Source organism: Alligator mississippiensis, chromosome 3, assembly GCF_030867095.1.
Source record: "Alligator mississippiensis isolate rAllMis1 chromosome 3, rAllMis1, whole genome shotgun sequence".
Taxonomy (NCBI): domain Eukaryota; kingdom Metazoa; phylum Chordata; order Crocodylia; family Alligatoridae; genus Alligator; species Alligator mississippiensis.
This window is the reverse complement of record NC_081826.1, coordinates 280,666,937-280,688,359: the sequence shown is the minus strand read 5'-3', so window position 1 is coordinate 280,688,359 and position 21,423 is coordinate 280,666,937. Positions and strand designations below refer to the sequence as shown.

The 21,423-nt window shown below is 43.4% G+C and overlaps 1 protein-coding gene across 7 annotated transcripts in view; it reads right to left on the bottom strand.

Annotated features, from left to right (window-relative positions):
* The window catches only part of ADAMTS12 (ADAM metallopeptidase with thrombospondin type 1 motif 12), a 353,569-nt gene that overhangs the window by 51,622 nt on the left and 280,524 nt on the right, over positions 1-21,423 (bottom strand). For all 7 annotated transcript variants that reach the window (XR_002092999.2, XM_059725240.1, XM_059725239.1 and 4 more), the window contains 2 exons: positions 6,709-6,953; positions 5,664-5,805 (listed from right to left, as the gene is read on the bottom strand). Coding sequence is in view for 6 of the 7 variants with exons in the window: in XM_059725240.1 (XP_059581223.1) it covers positions 5,664-5,805; positions 6,709-6,953 (387 nt within the window). In the remaining variant the exon portion in view is untranslated. The remainder of the gene's footprint in view (positions 1-5,663; positions 5,806-6,708; positions 6,954-21,423) is intronic.

The window sequence follows — 21,423 nt, the reverse complement described above, 5'->3', positions numbered from 1 at the left end:
TTTGTCACTTGCTTGTTATTATCTATGGAGAAATACATTTCTGCATGCTTCTTAATACTCCCTTTTAACTAAGGGGCTAAAGTGCACTTTTTGTTACATCTCCTTCTTTAGTGGCAAGTTTGAGAAACAGGATTACAGCCTTTAGAAAGGTCAACAGGTCACAGTAGCATTTTTTTTACTCAACCATTATTTAAAGAAGGAACGAGATAGGCAGCCAAGAAAAAGCTCAGTAAAGGATTTTATGCTTTGTTATAGGAAGAATAATGTACTGTTAAGGGATTTGTATGGCCTCTTGGCATTAGGTGTTGGGTGGACTGCAGTCTGGGCTGACCAGAGGATTGATGTGTTGGAAGTATTGAAGTGTGTGAGAATTGCTGTTTGAAGGATATATGTTGGTTTGTTGCACACCATCACTGGTAAGCAGAAATCTTTTGTTTCAGTTTTAACTGCCCCACCTGGCAGTAAGGATGCGACAGTGTTACATACAGTAAGTAACCTTATTTGTTATTTCTCTTGCTGCTGTGACTTTGCAGGCTTTGTTTGCCAGAACTGTTTTTTTATTTTATTTTATTATTTATAAGCCTGGCATCATTTACTAGCTGCAAAACTTCTTGCACTAGATATTTTAACAGATTTGAATGCAGACATATGAAAGAGAGAAGGAAAAAAGAAGCAGTGGCAGCTTCTGGAACTCAGAAGTCTAAATACATTCTCATTCTAAACACACTTCTTGCTCCCTCTCACTCTCGGGGAATAAATTCTGCACAAAGATTTCTCAAATGGCATCAAGCCTGATTGCCAGAGGAAAATAGTGACTTTTGGGTGACAGCTTTTATCTCTCAGGTTATGTTGTTGCAGACTCATATAAACTAGATAAATCAATAATGAGGAGGAATGACCAGCAAAACTCAGGAAATGTTCAGCTTCTTTTTCTGTATTGCAGTTCAATTGCTGAAAGGCAATAGCACAGGACTGGTTTAGCCATTCCCAACCCACATAACTAACTGCTGCCACAACTTTCCTCTGCCCAAGCTGTGGGAAGCAGAACTCCCTGTTTCCTGCTGTGCCCATGCTCGTGCCTGATTCTGATAATGATGATTATTAATCAAGATCTGATCCAAGGCCCAGTGAAATCAAAAGGAGGTATTCCACTCATTTCAAATGGGTTTTGCATCAATTACCAGGCAGCTAATAGCTTCAGTAAAAGAGAACCAGCTATAATCTCATCCCATCTAGGATGCCAAACAAAGTTGCTTCACATATATGGGGTAGGGAGAGGACAGAATCATAGAAAAATAGGGCTGGATGGGTCATCTAGTCCAACCATCTGCTTGAGGCAGGATCATCCCTTTCCACACCACTGCATACAAGTGCTTGTCTAACCTAGTCCTAAAACAACATAGTCAACTCTGTCACACAATTACAAGGCACATTGCCCCAAAACACCAAAAGCAACATAAACTGCCACAGGTAAAGGGAGACAAATGCTATCCATGTCCTGCCAGTGCAAGGGTTCATAGATTTCATAGATTTCTAGGGTTGGAAGAGACCTATTATATCATCGAGTCCAACCCCCTGCTCTGTGCAGGAAAAAGCATTGGGGGTCAAGTAATTCCAGGCAGGTGCTTGTCTAATCTCTTTTTGAACACCTCCAAGGTAGGGGAAAGCACCACCTCCCCTGGAAGCCCATTCCATATTTGGCAACCCTCACTGTAAAGAATTTCTTCCTAATGTCCAATCTAAATCTACTCGCCTTCACTTTATGGCCGTTGTTTCCAGTAACCCCAAGGGGCACCCTGGTAAACAGAGTAACCCCTATTCCCTGCTGACCCCCCCCCCCCCAAAATGAGTTTGAAGACAGCCACAAGATCACCTCTCAGCCTTTTCTTGTGAAAGCTGAAGAGATTCAGGTCCCTCAGTCTGTCTTCATAGGGTCTTCCTGGCAGGCCCTCAACCATACAAGTAGCCCTCCTCTGAACCCTTTCCAGGTTATCCACATCCTTCTTGAAGTGCAATGCCCAAAACTGGACACAGTACTCCAGTTGCAGCCTCACCAATGCCGCATGGAGGGGAAGTATCACCTCCCTAGACCTGCTTGTGATGCACCTACTAATGCAAGACAGAGTGCTGTTAGTCTTATTACCTCATCACGCTGGCGACTCATGTTCATTTTTGCGTCAACCAGGACTCCGAGATCTCTTTCCACTGTTGTGGTGCTCAGAATGGTACCCCCCAGTCTAATCGGTGTTTTGGAGAGTCTTTCTCCCCAGGTGCAGCACCTTGCATTTATCCTTGTTGAATTGCATCCTATTCTGATCTGCCCACTTCCCCAGTCTCTCCAAACCTGCCTGAAATCGCTCCCTACCCTCTAGTGTGTTTACTGTACCCCATAGTTTGGTGTCATCTACGAATTTGGACAGAGTGCTTTCAAAACCCTCATCCAAATCACTGATGAAGATATTGAACAGTACTGGTTCAAGGACAGAGCCTTGGGAGACACCACTGCCCACATCTCTCCAGGTAGAAACTGACCCATCCACTGCCACTCTCTGGGTGCATCCCATAAGCCAGTTTTCCACCCACCTGACTGTGAAAAAATCCACGTGAGAGATCCAAGGAGGAGAGCCCTACCTTCACTCTATAGCAAGACAGCCCCCCCCACCCCACACACACACAGAGTCTGTACCAGTATGCCTGTGGGCTAAAATTCCTTCCTGATCCCAAATGTGGCCATTGGTCTGACCCTGAGCAGAGGGGCAGGACCTTCAAACCAGGAACCTCCAGGTTTCAGTCCCAGCAAGAGCACTGTCACACCTGGTAAAAATCCCCAGCTTTGGCTGCAGCCAGCACTCAATGCCTCTGAGGAAGACCAAAAGTCTCCTGAAACCTGTACAACAGAAGGGTAAAAATCCCTTCCTGGAAACCAGCAAAGCCTAGAAGCATGGAAAAAACCAAGCACAGCCTCTGTTTTGCTCTGCAACCAAGGAGAGCAAAAAACTCCACACATTGTACCCTTGAATTAGAAAGCCAGAACTCCCCTTTCTGTACCCCCTTCCATTAACTTATCTCTCCTGCTTTAGTCTGCCTTCGTAACTAAGCCAGTTGGGGAGCTCAGCTTCATTCTCCAGCTGCTGAACATGCTGAATAATCTCCTACTGGTGTAAATCAGCTGAACTGAAAGGAAAACAGCCACAGCTCCACCCATTCTCTCTCTCTGCCTTAGTTTTCTGCATATGGGAGGATGGTGAGACCTGCAAAGGTTTCTCACCTCTGCTTCTGTGACATTTGATTGCACCCTGCAGAGCCATGGGAAGTCGGATCGCTATCCTGCTTAAGTATATTTCCATTTCTACGTCTGTAGAGAACTAGATGTGAACTCTAGAAAAATCTATTTGAGATTGGAAAAAAAAGTAACTAATCAGTGGCTACGCCATTTATTCGCTAGAAATTGACAAAACAAGCAGTAGCTTTTGGCTTGAATTTAATTAATCCAGGTGGCAGTCCAAAAGCAGTGCCAGAAGAAGTGCCACAGGTACACTCCAGCCAGAAGGGTTTTCCAGAATTGTTGTTATTTTAGCAGGGAATGTTTTGGGAAAGTGCTGCTAATGTCAGACAGCAGCTTGATAAAATTTGTATCTCATTTTAGTTTTAGGCTGCTCATTAAATTGATCATTACTAACAGTTAGATATTGGGGCAATATAGGTTTTAGAACACATACAGCTAGCTATAGATAATGATATAGAATGAAAAAGGGTACTGTATGCATCTGATTTAGTTGTTCCAAATGCTGAAGCAAACTACATTTTGCCTTGCTCACAGAAAAAGCAAACTGTTTACTGACTACTTCTAGAGATACTTTCCTTAGAATATTATCAGGTATTCATTCATCTTCTCAAATAAAAGACAGCAGGAAGCCAGTTCTTCAAAGTGCTGAAAAAGAGAATTGCTTTTCTCACAGGGAAAGTTTAAACACTATGCCCAATATTGTCATTACTGCCTTAATATGCTAGAGCGCATCTCAGACTATACTGTTATGAGAGATTTTTTGTTTCTTAGTGCCAAAAATCTTACAGCAAGTAATTAAAGAAACCAGTAATTACCATGTAGCACTGGTAAGACTGTAACAGAAACATCACTTTAAGCAACTCCTGGATAGTGCAAAATTGTTCCATTGTTTTATATAGCTTAGTTGAAATGACTCAAACAACAAGCCTTGATCTTTTCTACTGCTCAATCAATAAATTCAAATACAGACTTTAGAGGCCAGTATGATTGCTGATAGAAAGCTACAAGTCTGCATGTTGATGGCCCTTCTCCTACAACATTTTTGCTCCCCCCCAAAAAATTTCAGCAGTAATAAAGAAAAGCCTTGAAGCTGTTTTGCAAAGAAACCCCAGGTCCTTCATAATTTCATACTGTCTTAAGCTATATCTAATTATCTAAGCATCTCTAATTTAGTTTACAAGGTGCAAATCTACCCTGCCTTCTACAGTGAGATGTTCATCCTGTTTATATTTTACTTTTATCATCAAAGCTGTCTTCTAGACCTGCCGTTGGATTCCACCTTATGTTTCTTGTGCTAATTTCCACATAACCTTCTTTTGGGTATGATTTATTATTTTCTACAGAAGTGCAAGACAACTTTGGGGGTTTTAAAACTATCATACTGTAAACCAAGTTAAACCTATGTAAGCAGTGGTCTAACTAGCAAGTTTGCAGTTTGGGTAAACCCTGCATGGGGGTGAGGAAAGTCTTGCCTGCCACAACTATTGCTGCCACTGCCCTGTCTGCCCAGCCTTGATTGTCCCTGCTGCTTCTACTCCCCAAGAGCTGGCATTCTGGCATCTCCTTTAAATTGGTTTTCAGGGCTGGCACCCCACTTGCCCATCGCTAGCTACACTGCTGTATTTAAGCTCTTTATACTAATTCAGATGAGCTGTTTTAGAGAAATTCACTAAAATATCGCTTATTACTAGTAACTGGCCACATCCACATGAGACGCTTACTGCGCAGTAGTTTGTTACTACTTCACAGCTGCATTATGTGGCATGAACTGTAATGTGATGTTACTGCACAGTAATAAGGAGTTACTGAGCAGTCAGCATCACCAGGGAGTCATGTGGGGATGCTACTCCAGTTACTGCACATTTAGCATTTGGGCATGCAAATACTAAATAACTGCGCAGTAACAACTGCACGGTCAGTATCTTATGTAGATGCAGCCACTGAAGGCAAAAACTTTACATCATGTACTCAGAAAGGCTGATAATTAAAAAAGTGTATGGAACTTCGTTAACTGATAATGGTGATAACTATAGTAACTGTGAGTGCCAGTGACTGCTTCAGTACATGACTCTCTCAGAAAACCCATAAGAGGGTCAATTTCGTTTGTAGAAAAAAAGTGATGTTGTAGGCAGGTTTTTTTATATTAGAAAAACCAAAACAAAACAAAACCCACTTGTCAATTTGCCCAAAGTAATTTTTAATAGATTACAAGGTTTTAAACTTCACAATGGACTTTTTTGGTCCATTTAATCTGACTTCCTACTTAACACAAGCTAAAGAACCTAGATCCGTAGAACTAGAAAAATGGAAATCAAATCAGTTGACAGTGGGGAAAAAAGGTGAGAAAAAGGGAAGAGGGCTGTTTATTTTTGTTTACCTCTTCCACAGGTTACGCTGCAATCAGTCCAGTCTCCATATTGCCAAAAAAATTCTGGCTCACCTATGTCATTCTCATGGCTTCCTTCTTTACGTATAGTGTATTCATACTTTATGCCACGGTTATTCTCCTGAAACAGTAGCTGAAAACAAAGAGATGTGATTTATGTAATTATAGAAGTCAAATTATTAAAACACATTATTCCAAATCTTCAAAAGCATGTATACAAAAACATCCATGCACACTTAGAGCACCCAGCCCAGCAACCCATGGCTGACTCCTGAGGTATAGCTAGCTTTGAGAAATGCGAATGCACAAATCCTCACTTGTGGGCAAACCCCATCCTTATATGTGTACACACTTTGCAAGAACAGTTATGAAGACTTAGGCTGATATATTTTGACTAAATCAACTAAAACAGAAGATTAGACACAATGACCTAAGTGAAAATGTAGTTTTTATTATCAGCTATTTCATAGGCTATAGTGTAGGGGAATGGGAGAAGGCAATCTAGGTGATAAAGATAGCAAAACAATGTAATAAAAAATGTAATTAAATATAAAGTTGACAAAAATCTACACCTTGCTATCTGCATTGGAACACTAAACATACTTACTCATCAAACTCACCCGAATAAGTCCATATTAGTGGGCCCTTTCTTCTCTCTCATACCCACACTTAAATTAACTTGGATCAATCAACAGAAAATATATCAAATGAAGCCAATGTTAGGCTTTCAACATTAAATAACATAATAAGTCTTTCCCCCTCCACAATTTATGTTCTAAATTCAGTAAGATATTTAAACAAAACCAGCTTTAAACACAACCAAGAGGGTTACTCCCAAGTGCTTATGAAAACTAATTGGATCTGGGCCTTTGGCTGCATGACTATGTTCAAAGCCATGCCAATGTAACGTAGGGATTTGTGCTTAAGTATTGAAGGGATGAGTTACAAACTTATTTTTTCCACTTCTTTTTTAAAGCTCCAGAGCATCCTGCTGTCAGGCAGGATCAGCAGCTTTTGCTGCTGGCCCTTACTGTACCTGTATCCACACGGACTCATTGGTGGGTCCAGATGCAGTCAGATTTTCTAGATCTCCTTTTCTCGCATATAAAAATACTGTTCCTGCTACTTTGTACTCTCCACTCCACTGGATAATAAAACCCCCATTTAGGTAATACTTTTCTGGGTCTTCACTCCGTACTGCAAGGAAATTTTCTGTTTCTGTCACTTCTAGGACCCTGATGTCCCTTGCACCTTTTGGAATCAGCCCAATGTCAACATAACCTAAGAGACAAAACAGGTTCATTAGGTTATCATTGTTACAATACAAAATGATAGCATGGTACCTACCTGGATATAAAGTAGAATAACAGCCTTGCTTGCAAATACGTTTAGATGAGCAGGCTATCCATACAGTTTCCATGCTTGTGTCTCCTTTTAACTATAGCTAACAGTGCCTTTCAGTGTAAGGGCTTTCCTGGGGTTCAGGTACCAGTGATAGAACAGGAACATGCATATTATCTAGGCTACTAGGGCATTAGAAGACATAGTGAAATTAATCTTTTTGAGTTGTATCACAGGAAATCAAGAGGAACTCTACTTATAAAGTAACATGTGGTGGTCTCTATCATATATACTGTGTCATCTAAAAAGAGTTACTGTTCCTTGCATTGCTATAGGGGTGTGGAGAAAATCTAGGAGAGTCATATTAAGTTATAGTGCTTCCTGTGGAAAAGGATTTTGAAATTTGAAGAGAATATTAGCTGTCACCAATGAATGAGTAGAAGGATGGCCCTGCAGATATGGGCTGAGGTTTGGGACATCTGGCAAAAAGCCCCAGATCACGTAAATTTAAGCTTCCACATACATGCAGAAGCATGCCAATTTGAGCAGCTCTGTGTTTAACTCCTGTCTAAGCTCCCCTGTGATCCAAAAGGAAGTGAGACAGGACCTAAAATATGCACTGGAGATGGTCAGGGGTATGTCAGAGCATGCCTAACCCACACAGTGACAGCACTGAGTTAAGTATACAGGTCAGCAGCCATGACCAACTTTCACTCAACACCATTAGCAGAGGGGAGCTCACCTTCTATATAACAGCTTAGATATTAAGGCACTAACCCTACAAGTTAGGAGAGCCAGGCTGAGGGCCATCCTCAGCCAGAGAGGATTAAAACCTGCATTTCCTACTACCCACAACAGTGCCCTCACCCCCAGCTATGGAACAGTTTGGGTGGGGGTAAGGGCATTGTCTATTCTTCCTCTCAAACCTGCCCCCCCCCTGCAGACAGAACTACAAGATTCACAGGGCTGGAAAGACAGCATGCAAAAAGCAGTATGACTTTGTCAAAAGCAGAAGTGCTGGCAGCCATGTGGCTAGAGGCTGGAGTTCTTCCCGGTGGCCACAGGGGCAGATGGCAGGGCTGCAGTGACTTGGGACTAACTTTAGTGCCAAGTCCCTAAACGTGTAGACACCTGCCAAAAATTGCTTAATGCTCATTAAATTTAGTTGTGCTTAACTGCACGTGTAGATGCACCCAGAGAGGAAAAACTTATTAGACTTTATCTAGAAGTCCAGTATAGACAGGAATGGTCTGTGCCCTAAGTGATGTCTGACAGCACAGGAAAGATTCATTATCTCTATTCACTAAACGAAAGCATTATTGTGAGGGTCATATGCACATTAAAGACTGTGGGTCACTGAGTTAATGTGTGCCATGGAAGAAGACTTTTGGGTCTAGGAACAGATATTACATATAAACTGGTATAGTGATCGGAAATTGGTTCAAATCTGTTACACAAATAAGTTCAGTGAACATAAACCACTTTCAAATTGGCTGAAACCAGTTTAAGATAAACCTGGATGGATGTAGTATCAGACTTAACCGATTTAGATTTCATAGTTTCATAGTGTCATAATTGGTAGGGTTGGAAGGGATCTGAGCAGATCATCAAGTCCAACCCCCTGCCACGGGCAGGAAAGAATGCTGTCCCTGGCAAGGTGTCTATCTAGCCTGCTTTTGAAGACCCCCAGGCTAGGAACGAGCACCACTTCCCTTGGAAGTTGGTTCCAGATCCTAGCCACCCTGACTGTGAAGCAGTGCCTCCTGGTATCTAGCCTGAATCTACTCTCCTTCAACTTATGGCCATTATTCCTTGTTACTCCCAGTAGTGCTTGGGGGAACAGGGACTCTCCCATTGCCTGCTGGTCTCCCTTGGCCAGTTTATAGACGGCCACCAGATCCCCTCTCAGCCTTCTCTTGTGGAGGCTGAACAGTTTCAGGTCCTGTAGCCTCTCCTCGTAGGGCCTGCCCTGCTGTCCCCTGATCATGTGAGTGGCCCTCCTCTGGACCCTCTCCATGTTGTCCACATCCCTCCTGAAGTGTGGCACCCAGAACTGGATGCAGTACTCCAACTGCAGCCCGACCAATGTCATATAGAGGGGGAGGATCACCTCCTTGGACCTGCTCATGATGCATCTGTGGATGCATGACAAGATGCAGTTAGCCTTCCTGACCGCGTCCCCACACTGTTGGCCCATGTTCATCTTGGAATCTATAATGACTCCAAGATCCTTTTCTGCCTCTGTGCTGACAAGAAGGGAGTTCCCTAGCCTGTAGGTATGCTGCTGGTCCTTTCTCCCTAGGTGCAGTACCCTGCACTTATCAGTAATGAATCCCATCTTATTCTCATCTGCCCACCCCTGTAACCTGTCCAGATCCAATTGCAGCCTGTCCCTCCCTTCTAGTATGCCCACTTCTCCCCACATCTTAGTGTCATCTGCAAATTTGAACAAGGTGCTTTTCACTCCCTCGTCAAAGTCGCTGATGAAAATGTCGAACAGTGTGGGCCCGAGGACTGAGCCTGGGGGTTAAATTGGGCTATTGAACTTCTGTCCCAGATTCCCTCCACATTCAAGCTAACTCACAGGCCTCTAGCATCCCAGGCTGCTTTGCACCTCCCCTGCACCTCCCCCCTCCAGGGTGGACAGGATAGCCTTGGCCCAAGCTATCTGCTCCAGCCAAGCAGGGAGGCATGCTTTAGCTCTCCCCTCTACCCCTACCCCCCGAGCCACTGCAGACATGAGGCTGCAATTCCAGAATCAAAAGTAAATGTCTGTTCACTTGTTTATTCAATCAATCAATCAATCCATGCAGCTTAGACTAACATGAAAAGACTGAATCAATTCAGTCTTGGGCTTTTTGACTGTCTGTACTTAGCCTGGTAGATATTAAGGCATTCTTATTATGGATAAGGAGTACACCCTGCTTGCCTTACATGAGTAGTCCTATCAAGACTAATAAGATTACTTTTGCATTCAGTACGTCCTGGAATATAACACACACCTTGTTTTTGAAAGGCAGATAAAAAAGAAAAGATTTTCCCAGAGTTATGGCTGCATAGAGCAGGAACAGAGCCTAATTTTCAGCTGGTTTACACTTCCTGCTTAACTAAAGCCCAAACCCTAGCTACTGCTAAAAATGGTCTCCATGGATGGATCAAGCATGTTGAAAAGAACTGAGAGAGCCCCAGTCTAAAGGTAGTAGCTTATCACAGGTGGAAGTGACAGCACCATTCATAAGTTAAACTTTCGAATGCTTTCTATTATACTTTTCCCAAACTTCCTCTGAATTTAATAAGGTGGAGATCTTGTGTTCAAAAGAGTATATGACCACGTATATAAAAACAGCATCAAACTGCATGTACATAAAGGAGCCAATTTTGGCACTTCCTAATTGTGTGCTTGAATTTGGCACTTTAATTTTCTTTTAGCAGGGTTTATTGGTTGCAACGACAATATTATAAAAAATATTCAATGTAAGCTTCTTTGGAATAATCTTTCTTAAAATTATCATTCAAAATGTGTGACAACAACAAAAGATAAAGTAAAATTCTATTTGCTGGTATGCAAAAAATTATTACATAATCACTTGACAAATATGATTAGCTTGGCCCAGAGCACCTGCTGTGGCTCATGAACCACGACAGGTTGGTAATAGATTTTTACATTCCATATAATGTATTACCTTCCCCTTCCTCTGACCAACTGAATTATCTCCTAATTTCTCAGACCATTGCACTTCTTCCCAACTAACATTATGCAGCTTTTAAAAGCCAAGCTAATCAGTGGTATGTTTTTTCAGTTATTCCCCTGGCATAATAAGTTATAACCTCCTGTCTGAAAATGTTGTGAACTGTTTTTATGTAGCCTTCTAGTTACATAGCTCAGTCTGACAAGGATCCAGAGATCTGAGACAACACTGGAGTCAAAATGTCAGAGCCATCTATCTCACACATTGGATTTGTCAAATCATAAAATATCTGTGTTGGTGGTATTATAATACACCTTCTGCTCATTATACTGGACACCTGTCAATTCATTGTTACTGTGCCCATCCACAAGTTGGTTTGTTTTCAACACCTGTTGGTCCTTTATGAAATGTGAGTTCTTTGAGACCATGCCTGTCTTTGTCTCATTAATATACAGCCGCGGGACCTCTAGCCATTACTGTGATACAATGAATATTTAAATTAATGGCAGCATTTGGTTTGAGTGGCATTTCCAGGAATAAAGGATAAGGTCTAAGTAAAGCATAAAAGAAATATCTGGAGAAAAGTGTATAGTGAGAAGCTGTGGATATGGCTTGGCCCTAGCTGAAGTGTGCATGCCTATTGTGTGGACAGAGGCAGCAGTGGTGGTGGTAGGCAGGTTGCCCTCCTTACCAGTCACCTATGGGCTGATGGCTTACATCCTATCCAAGTGGATCCCACTAGTGGCAGCCCTCTCCTGGAAAGTATACCTTTCTAGTGACCCTCAACATAGTTTGATCTGTCCAGCCTCCCCTAGCTAAAGGTACTATTGCAAAATCTAGCTCCTCCATTTTCACATATGAACCTCCTTGGAAGTGTTCAGGCATTACATTTGGGTTAGAATTTAAGCCCAACAATTTTAATAGCTGTTACTTCATGACTAGAATTTATTAACTGACACAAGTTTTTTATCTGTTAATGTGCTATCTGTTGCGGGGTGGGGAAGAGAGATGAAAATTGTATACAGCAATGAAAATATGAAGGAGGTTAGCGCAATTCATTGACAAAAAGTCTTCATTGACACATGGCTCATGTTGTGCTGTGGTGTTTTATGCTCTTCCAGAATGTTAAGTACACTCAAATTTCTGAAAACCAAGAAATGAACAGTTCAGATGGTCTCCTTCCCACAACTCCAGCCAGGCCCCTTACCATCATGTAGGAATGACAGGTATGTATCTAAACATATTTTTCTTGGCTTACATTTACACTGCTTAACTTTACATTGCATAATGCTTTGTTTCCTGATTTTCAGAGATGTAAATGCATTGTCTTCAGGAATCTCAGGCCCCAACTCACATGCAAGGGCCAGGGAGAGGGACTCAGGATGTCACTTAGAAGAAAGAGTAGGGCTCCCCAGGTCCCAGCACACATGTGGAAAATTAAGGGCTCACCACTTCCCCTGCTCCATACTCCATCAACCCTCCACCCATCCCATTTCATTATCTCAACTTTTCTGACCCTTCCTATGCTGCCTACCCAAGCCCCACTTTCCCATCCCTGAGCTCATAAACATTTGCATCTTCCCTATTATCCATATTTATTCATCCATCTCCCGATAATTCTACCAATTGCTTTTCAGAGCAACAATCCCTTCCCCCTACACCCCTTTTACTACCACTAAGCCTTCCTCCCTTCCTAACAAATATTTGCATATGCAATATATTTCTTTTTGAAAATAGTTTGAGAGCCTTCTGAATTATCTGCTGTACACTTAAATGGCATTTCTCTTTCTCCCCAATAAAAAAGGTAGATTTCAGGAGAATGTTTGCAGTTAATTCCCACATTTCTGCTAAAGCTCAGTTTCAAAATGACAAAGGCTGTCTATAGAATAAATCCTTTTCCTTTAAGCCAAACAGGTAATTTGAGAACTGGCTGCTGAAACCCATGTCAACCTTCTTTCCTTGCAGGCAATGTATTTGGTGCCTGCCAATCTAGAGAGCTTCTGGAAAGGGGTAATAGGATGAAGTAATTGTCAAATGACCGGGAACAGCAGGGGTGGAGGGTGGCCCCCAGCTTGATGGGCTGATTGGGTGCAATCAGTGCCCAGTGGTCACTGTCTACCCATGTGTTTGATCACAATTAATGACTCTGCCATAAGATAGTGCTGCCCCCAACAGTACTATCATATGACAGAGTTAATTAATTTACTGTGCCCTAATATCAGTGCAGTTGTAGATGTTGATGCTTTACTGTGGAGCTAATTAGTCTATTCTGCAGTAAGGTGCACGTGTATATGCACTCAGGGGCCAGGCTTCCTCAAACCCTGGAACAGAGAACAGAGAAAGGTAAAATCCTGGCACACAGACAGATGGAGACTGTGGAGCTGACAGGTTCCCAGCATCCCAGTTCCCACAACTCCCCTACCCCACTACTCCTCTTATCCATGGGAGTCTCCTGCTCTAATTCACTCTATGTCTGAGGGCTCCAAAGGCTTCCTCTCCTGTCCTCCTACCTATCTTTGCTTATGTCTCATCCTATAATCTCCTCACTGCAAAACTAAATCCCTCTAGCCCTATTTCACATTTTAAAAGAAAAATTTAAAAAGCAATGCAAGCGATACTTGGAGTTAGGACACTTGGAAAAATAGACATTTAAATAAAAGGGGATTCTCAAACTTAACTATTGTAGAGCTATAATCTATAATAAATATCAGCACAAGAAACTAAATTTAAAAAAGAGTATTTCTAACATGAGGAGCTCTTTGAGATGTAAGTAAACAGTGAACTTTTTTCAGGTGAAATTGATTTCCCTGCCCTACTGTCCATTTTGCAAGATGGAAGTCATTATTTAAATGGAATACAAAGCTCTCCATTGCCTATTTTATTAAATGCCCATCTTTGGTAGATTTGACAAGGTAGGAAATGTACTGCCTCAGAACTGAAGAATTCTCTCAGAAGCTTAGCTGGCCTTGGTGTAAGGGGTTAGATCAAAATTATATTAACGTTGCTTTTTCCACTGCTTTTTCCCATTAACCCCCCCCCCCCAAAAAAAACCCCCCAAAAAACAAAAAACGTCTTCAAATTCCCTTTTAAACGGGTAGCAATAGGCATCTTTTCTTCGGTACTAAAATATACTAAATTGACAAGCTAAAGATCTTCACATGTTACATGCACTGCTTAGTTATCATCCCCACATTTTTTTTTTATTATAAAACTGGCTGCATAGAACTTCAAAGTTACAATCCAAAGACAAACACAGAGCTGAGTAGCATAGAAAACTCAAATTGTTTTTCTGATCTCATTTTAATGCAAGTGCAGTATGAACACAAGCTTTATGTTATCTTGAATGCTAGAAAACAAATAGGATTCTACACTCCACACATTTTTCCATTCTTTCGGCAGCAGAGTCACGTGGGGATTTTATAGACTAGGAAGTGCCTGCACATTGTAATGACATTTGAGAACAATGGGACAGAATTACAGAAAAATACAAATACAGTATTGTAACCCCACTCAGAGCTTTTCTACTTATACTAGAAGATATTACATATTAGCCAAAAACAGTAATATCCAACTGTTGGCCTGCAGGTTGCATGAAGCCCCTGAGGGGTTAATTTGTAGCCTCCAGCAGCAATTGGGACCTCCAAGCTTCCCATCCTTTCTCCAACTTCTACTTCCTGCCCCCACCCCAGCTGTGGGGCAGGGCAGCACGGCAGCCCATGGTGCCGGGGGGAACCCACAGCCTGGGGTGCCTATGTGGCATAGATAGAAGGGGAAACCACAGAGAGGAAGTTGAGGCGACATGTTGCACCAGGCCCCTTAGAAGTTGGACACCCCTAGCCAAAAGCGTCAGGTAGAAATTGATCTGACTTGTTGATTTATAAGTGCACTGCTCTTTGTTTGGTTATGAGGTGGGTAACAAGGATGATAAAGGGCTTAAAAAGCAAGGAGAGGCTGAAGGAACTAGGCATGTTCAGCCATGAGGAAAAGACAACTAAGAGGGGGCATGATGGCAGCCTTCAAATACTTGAAGGGTTGCTATAAAGAAAAAGAAGAGCACCTTTTCTCTCTTGCTTAGAAAGTAGGGCACTGACCAATGGTTTGAGGTCGCAGCAAAATAGATTTAAACTGGATATCAGGGAAAACTTCTTCACTGTTAAAACAATGAGGCAGTGGAATAGATTGCCTAGGGAAATTGTGAACTCTCCATCACTGAAGGTGTCCAAGAAGACGTTGAGCAGCCCCTGGTCAGGGACGATCTAGGTGTAGATATATCCATGTTCTACCTTGGGTATTTCCCATGCTTCTGGGCTTTGTTGGTTGCCCCCCCCTCCCCCCTTCTGCTATGCATGTCAGAGTGATTTAAGCCTTCCTCGGAGGCATTAGGTGTTGGCAGCAGCCAAGGCAAGGGATTTTGACTGAATGCTCCTGGTGAGACTTAGAGCTCGAGATTCCAAATTAAAGGGTCTTGCTCTCTGCTCAGGGTTAGACTGATTACCATTTGGGGTCAGAAAGGAATTTTATCCTCTGGTCAGATGGATGGTGGGGATTTTTGCCCTCCTCTGTAGCAGGAGATGTAGCGCTCTTCCTGATATCTCTTGAGTATATATTTTAACAGCTTTTTATAGAAGCAGGATGTTCATAGATTCATAGATGTTAGGGTCGGAAGGGACCTCAATATATTATCGAGTCTGACCCCTGCATAGGCAGGAAAGAGTGCTGGGTTTAGATGACCCCAGCTAGATGCCTATCTAACCTCCTCTTGAAGACCCCCAGGTTAGGGGACAGCACCACCTCCCTTGGGAGCCCATTCCAGACTTTGGTCACTCTAACGGTGAAGAAGTTCTTCCTAATGTCTAGTCTAAATCTGCTCTCTGCTAGCTTATGGCCATCATTTCTTGTGACCCCCAGGGGTGCCTTGGTGAGTAAAAACTCAACAATTCCCTTCTGTGCCCCCACGATGAACTTATAGGCAGCCACAAGGTCGCCTCCCAACCTTCTCTTGCGGAGGCTGAAGAGGTCCAGGTGCCCTAGTCTCTCCTCATAGGGCTTGGTCTGCAAGCCCTTAACCATATGAGTGGCCCTTCTCTGGACCCTCTCCAGGTTCTCTGCATCCCTCTTGATGTGCGGCGCCCAAAACTGCACGCAGTATTCCAACTGCGGTCTGACCAGCGCCCTATAGAGGGGAAGTATCACCTCCTTGGTTCTGTTCGTCATGCATCTGCTGATGCACGATAAAGTGCCATTAGTTTTTCTGATGACTTTGTCACACTGACGACCCATGTTCATCTTGGAGTCCACTAGGACTCCAAGATCCCTTTCCGTTTCTGTGCCACCAAGCAGGTCATTTCCTAGGCAGTAGGTATGCTGGACATTTTTCCTCCCTAGGTGCAGCACTTTGCATTTCTCCTTGTTGAACTGCATTCTGTTGCTTTCTGCCTATATGTCCAACCTGTCCAGGTCTACTTGTAGTTGTTCCCTGCCCACCGGTGTGTCCACTTCTCCCCACAGTTTTGTGTCATCCGCAAACATGGACAGAGTACACTTCACTCCCTCGTCCAAGTCGCTGATGAAGACATTGAAGAGTATTGGTCCAAGGACCGAGCCCTGCGGGACCCCACTGCCCACACCCTTCCAGGTCGATACCGACCCATCCACTACAACTCTCTGGGTACGACCCTCTAGCCAATTCGCCACCCACCGGACTGTGTAATCATCCAAGTCACAGCCTCTCAACTTGTTCACCAGTATGGTGTGGGATACCGTATCGAAGGCCTTCCTGAAGTCTAAGTAAACGAGGTCAACCCCTGCTCCTGCGTCCAGGTGTTTTGTAACCTGGTCATAAAAAGAGACTAGATTAGTCAGGCATGATCTATGTGCTACGAACCCATGCTGGTTTCCCCTCCAGCATAATTTTTCCTGCTGGGCTTTCACAAATGTGAGCCTTGATAATTTTTTCTAAGACTTTGCTAAGGATGGAGGTGAGACTGACTGGCCTATAGTTGCCTGGGTCCTCCTTCCTCCCCTTCTTGAAAATGGGGACCACACTGGCCCTTTTCCAGTCCTTCGGGACCTGGCCTGTGCACCACGAGTGTTCAAATATTCCTGCCAGTGGCTGTACAATGACGTCAGCCAGTGCCTTCAGTACCCTCAGATGGAGCTCATCCGGGCCTGCCGACTTAAACACATCCAGTTCCTCCAAGTGACTGCACCATTTCAGGGTCTACGCTTGGTAGTCTGGTGCCTTGCTGCTGTCTCTCTACAATCCCAGTGAGAGACTTGTCTTGCCCCTCGCTTAGGAACACTGAGGCAAAGAACTCATTGAGGAGTTCAGCCTTGTCCCCCCTGTCTGTCACCAATTGCTTCTGCCCATTTAGTAGAGGTCCTATTCCACCCTGGGCCTTCCTTTTACTCCCTATATATCTAAAAAAAAATTTCTTGTTATCTTTAACTTGGGATGCCATCCTTAGCTCCATGGTAGCTTTGGCCTGTCTAACTCCCTACAAGTGCGAGCAGAGGAGGTATACTCCTCTTTAGTAATCTCTCCCCATTTCCACTTTTTATATGTCCCCCTTTTAGCCCATAGGCTGCTCTGGATTTCTCTGGTCAGCCAAGGAAGCCTCTTGGCACCTTTCCCCCTTTTTCCCCCGCATCGGGATCATTTCCCTCTGTGCCCGAAGGATCATTTCCTTAAGGCAGAGCCACCCTTCCTGGGCTCCCATCTCTTCAAAACTCTTACTCTGCAGCGTGTCCTTGACTAAACGCCTGAGTTCATTGAAATCAGCTTTCCTAAAGTCTAGCACTTTCACCCTACTAGTTACCTTACCCACTCAACGTCTTATGATGAATTCTATTATTTGGTGATCACTGTCCCACAGGTGACCACCGATCTGTAGGTCTCCTATCATGTCACCTCCTACCATGTCATCCATGTTGGCTGCTGTGGTTTCTTTGATTAACCTGTGGCAGGCTAAGGTGTTACATCTCGTATTGTGTCAGGGTTGACAGTAGTTTTACAAAGAGGTTAGACAATGGATTTGTATAGGATGGTTTGGATAGCGATGATCCTGCCTCAGGCAGAGGGTTGGATTAGATGACCTCTGAAGTTTCCTTTCCAGCCCTTCTTCTTTATGGTCCTATCATTCTGACAGGCATCAGAATTTCAAACACGTTTACACTAAGAGGAAGGGAGGTACTGAGGGCTAATGTCTGGGACTAGCACACAGGTGATTCCACTTCTGAGTGTGCCAACATGACAATTATAAGCAAGTCATTCAGGGCCGTATTCTGTCACATGTATGTTGAGCAGTGCCTTACCCTGTGAAATCAATAAGGGTAATGGAAGGATGCACTGTACATATGCAAGGGTGATAGAATCTGGCTCTCTGAAATCCAGGTCCTCTGTTTAAGCCCTGAGCACTGGGGCTGTATACGGGTGTGTGTAGAACAGGTGTGGAGGTGAAATCTACTCCCCCTCAGGAGGCATCACTTCCACTTCAGTGGTGATTATTTGGATTTCTAGGTGAGGAAGGGGGAATAATATTGCTATAGAAATGTAATGCATGACTCCACTCTGCGTGGAGTAAGCAACTGGGGAGGCATGCATAGTGTAGCACTAATTTCAGGACTTAGGATAATTAGCTCATATCCAAAGTGTCTATGGTTCAACCACATCTTTGGTGAAAAAAGCACAGTCTCTGAAATTTTAACAAGCCAGAATCTAGACATAATTATTATTGCTATGCCCTTTTTGCTAATGTATTTGACCTACACATTTAACATTTTGGAACAGTGTCATTTTAATAACTAATATGACTATTAATACTAGAATGCTAAACTGAAAATGTCTTTTTTTTGAGCTAGTAATTAGAGTCAGTATGCAGCATACTAACCTGATTTTTAACAATTTGGCAACTCTACTAAGTAAAGCTAGTTAGTTCCCTTCTGCTCTCCAACTCTCTGAAGTTGTTATATCACATAATGCTGATTTGGCAACATTATGGTAAAACCATTCATATAGACCCTAGTGGACTCCAAGATGAACATGAGCCGGCAGTGTGATGAAGCCAACAGAAAAGCCAATGGCACTTTATCGTGCATCAGCAGATGCATGATGAATAGGTCCAGGGAGGTGATACTTCCCCTCTATAGGGCGTTGGTCAGACCGCAGTTGGAGTAGTGTGTACAATTCTGGGTGCCACACTTCAAGAAGGATGCGGATAACCTGGAGAGGGTACAGAGAAGGGCAACTCGTATGGTCAAGGGCCTGCAGACCAAGCCCTATGAGGAGAGACTAGAGAAACTGGACCTTTTCAGCCTCCGCAAGAGAAGGTTGAGAGGCGACCTTGTGGCTGCCTTTAAGTTCATCACGGGGGCACAGAAGGGAATTGGTGAGGATTTATTCACCAAGGCGCCCCTGGGGGTTACAAGAAACAATGGCCACAAGCTAGCAGAGAGCAGATTCAGATTGGACATTAGGAAGAACTTCTTCACAGTTCGAGTGGCCAAGGTCTGGAATGGGCTCCCAAGGGAGGTGGTGCTCTCCCCTACCCTGGGGGTCTTCAAGAGGAGGTTAGACGAGTATCTAGCTGGGGTCATCTAGACCCAGCACTCTTTCCTGCTTATGCAGGGGGTTGGACTTGATGATCTATTGAGGTCCCTTCCGACCCTAACATCTATGAATCTATGACCCACAGCTACTCAACAGGCATGTCTACACATGCATTTATAATGGCTTAAATTTACTGTGCAGTAACTTACATGTGTAGATGTAGGAATAGGCCAGTATCTTCACATGCAGGCATTAAAGCACATTAATGCTGTGTGTGGACTGACGTGGGACTAAACTTAGTCCCACATCAGTCCATATATAGTGTTACTGTGCAGTAAGGTGTCTACTGTGTGTTACTGCACAGTAATTAATCGGGCGTAAATTTGATAGTTGCATGATGCAGGTATCAAATTTACGCTCAAGTCAGCATAAGTCACCTTATTTACTGAGCAGTATGGGCTTGCACATGTAGATGTACACCCATAATGTGCAGTAATTTTGGTTACTGTGCAGTAGCTGTACACATGTAGACACATCCAGTGTCAATGAGCCCCAGGGCAAGTCACAACATGATAGGTCAAACAAACAAAAAAGGTACTTCCCTAAAATATAAGCTATTCCTCTGCTTTAGGTTTTCTTATATTTGGTAAAACATGGGCAGCAAAAGGAGTGCACAATGCCTAAGAATCTACTGCCAGCATTTGCTTCCTGGGCACTGAATGGGTGGCCAAAAAAGGCAAAATATAGGGTCTTAGGAATGTAAGGCTGGAAGGGACCTCATAAGATTATCTAGTCCAGCCTTCTGCTCAAGTTGGAATCATCCCTGACTAAACCATTCCAGCCAAGTGCCTGTCTAACCTGCTTTTGAAAGTTTCCAAGGATGGAGGTTCCACAACTTCTCTAGGTAGCCTGTTCCAATGTCTGCCCACCCACATTGTCAGAAGGTTTCTCCTAATCTCCATCCTAAATCCCCTGCTGCAGTTTGAGGCTGTTGTTCCTAGTCATGTGCCCTCCAGCCACAGAGAAAAGCCTGTCTCCATCCTCCCTATAATCACCTGTCGGGTATTTGAAGACTATTTTATCAAATCCCCCCCTCAGTCTATTTTCCAGGCTAAATAACCCTAGTACTTTCATCCTTTCTTCATAAGTCTCATAGGCCCCTAAACATTTTTGTTGCCCTGTGCTGAATTCTTTCTGAACTATTCCCATCCTTCTTGAGGTGTGGGGCCCAAAACCGGAGACAGGACTCCAGGTGAGGTCTCAGTGCTGAATAGGGTGGAAGAATCACTCCCTTGATTTTCAAGTGACACTATTGCTATAACCCCAGATGGTGTTGGCTTTTTGCAACAGAAGTGCACTTGACTCATATTCAGCTTGTGGTCCACCGTAAACTCCCAGGTCCTTCTCTACAGTACTGCAGCCTAGCCAGTTATTCCCCAGTCTGTATTTTTTATGCAGTTATTTCATCCCAACGAAGGAAAGAGAGATCATTTATCTGAATGATATGAAATAGCTAGCAATATTATAATGCATGGATATAGCATTACCCCTCTAGACACTTGCTCAGTGTCTTGTTCAGAAAACCAGTAGCAGAGGTGGGGTACACCTCAGTAGTCTCATCTAATATTCTTTTATTCCTTTAAGAAAGGTATGTGCACATGTGTGTTTCCATGTGTGTAATTTCCTAGACTGTAAATAAAGAAAACAAAGAACCTCAACATTGTCATGTGGCATCATATTGACACAGACACAGACCATGGGCAGGTTTGGGACTGTCAGATCCACTACAAAAGAGGTCTGCCACTTCACTGAACAGAGCTGTACTATTTTGTCATCTTCTTTGTAGTCCAACCCAGAGAGGAATGGGAGACACTTTACCAGTGGGTTTCAGAGGTACTTGCTCTCATTGAGGCCTGGTGAGACTGAGGGACCCACAATTCCATTCATGGCTCTGGAGGGCAGTGTTTTTTTATGGGAACAGACTCTCCTATTTCATCCTCCCAAGTTCACCCTTCCTGTCCCATTTCCTCTCAACTGTGCCTGTCACACTCCTTTCCTTTCCCCCCCTTACTGACTCATTAGGGTTTCATTCTCCTCACCTAGGGGTACCTCATACTTCTCGTTCCAGTCTCAGTCTTTTTTTTTTGCTAGCTAGGTGTAATGCCTTACTCTG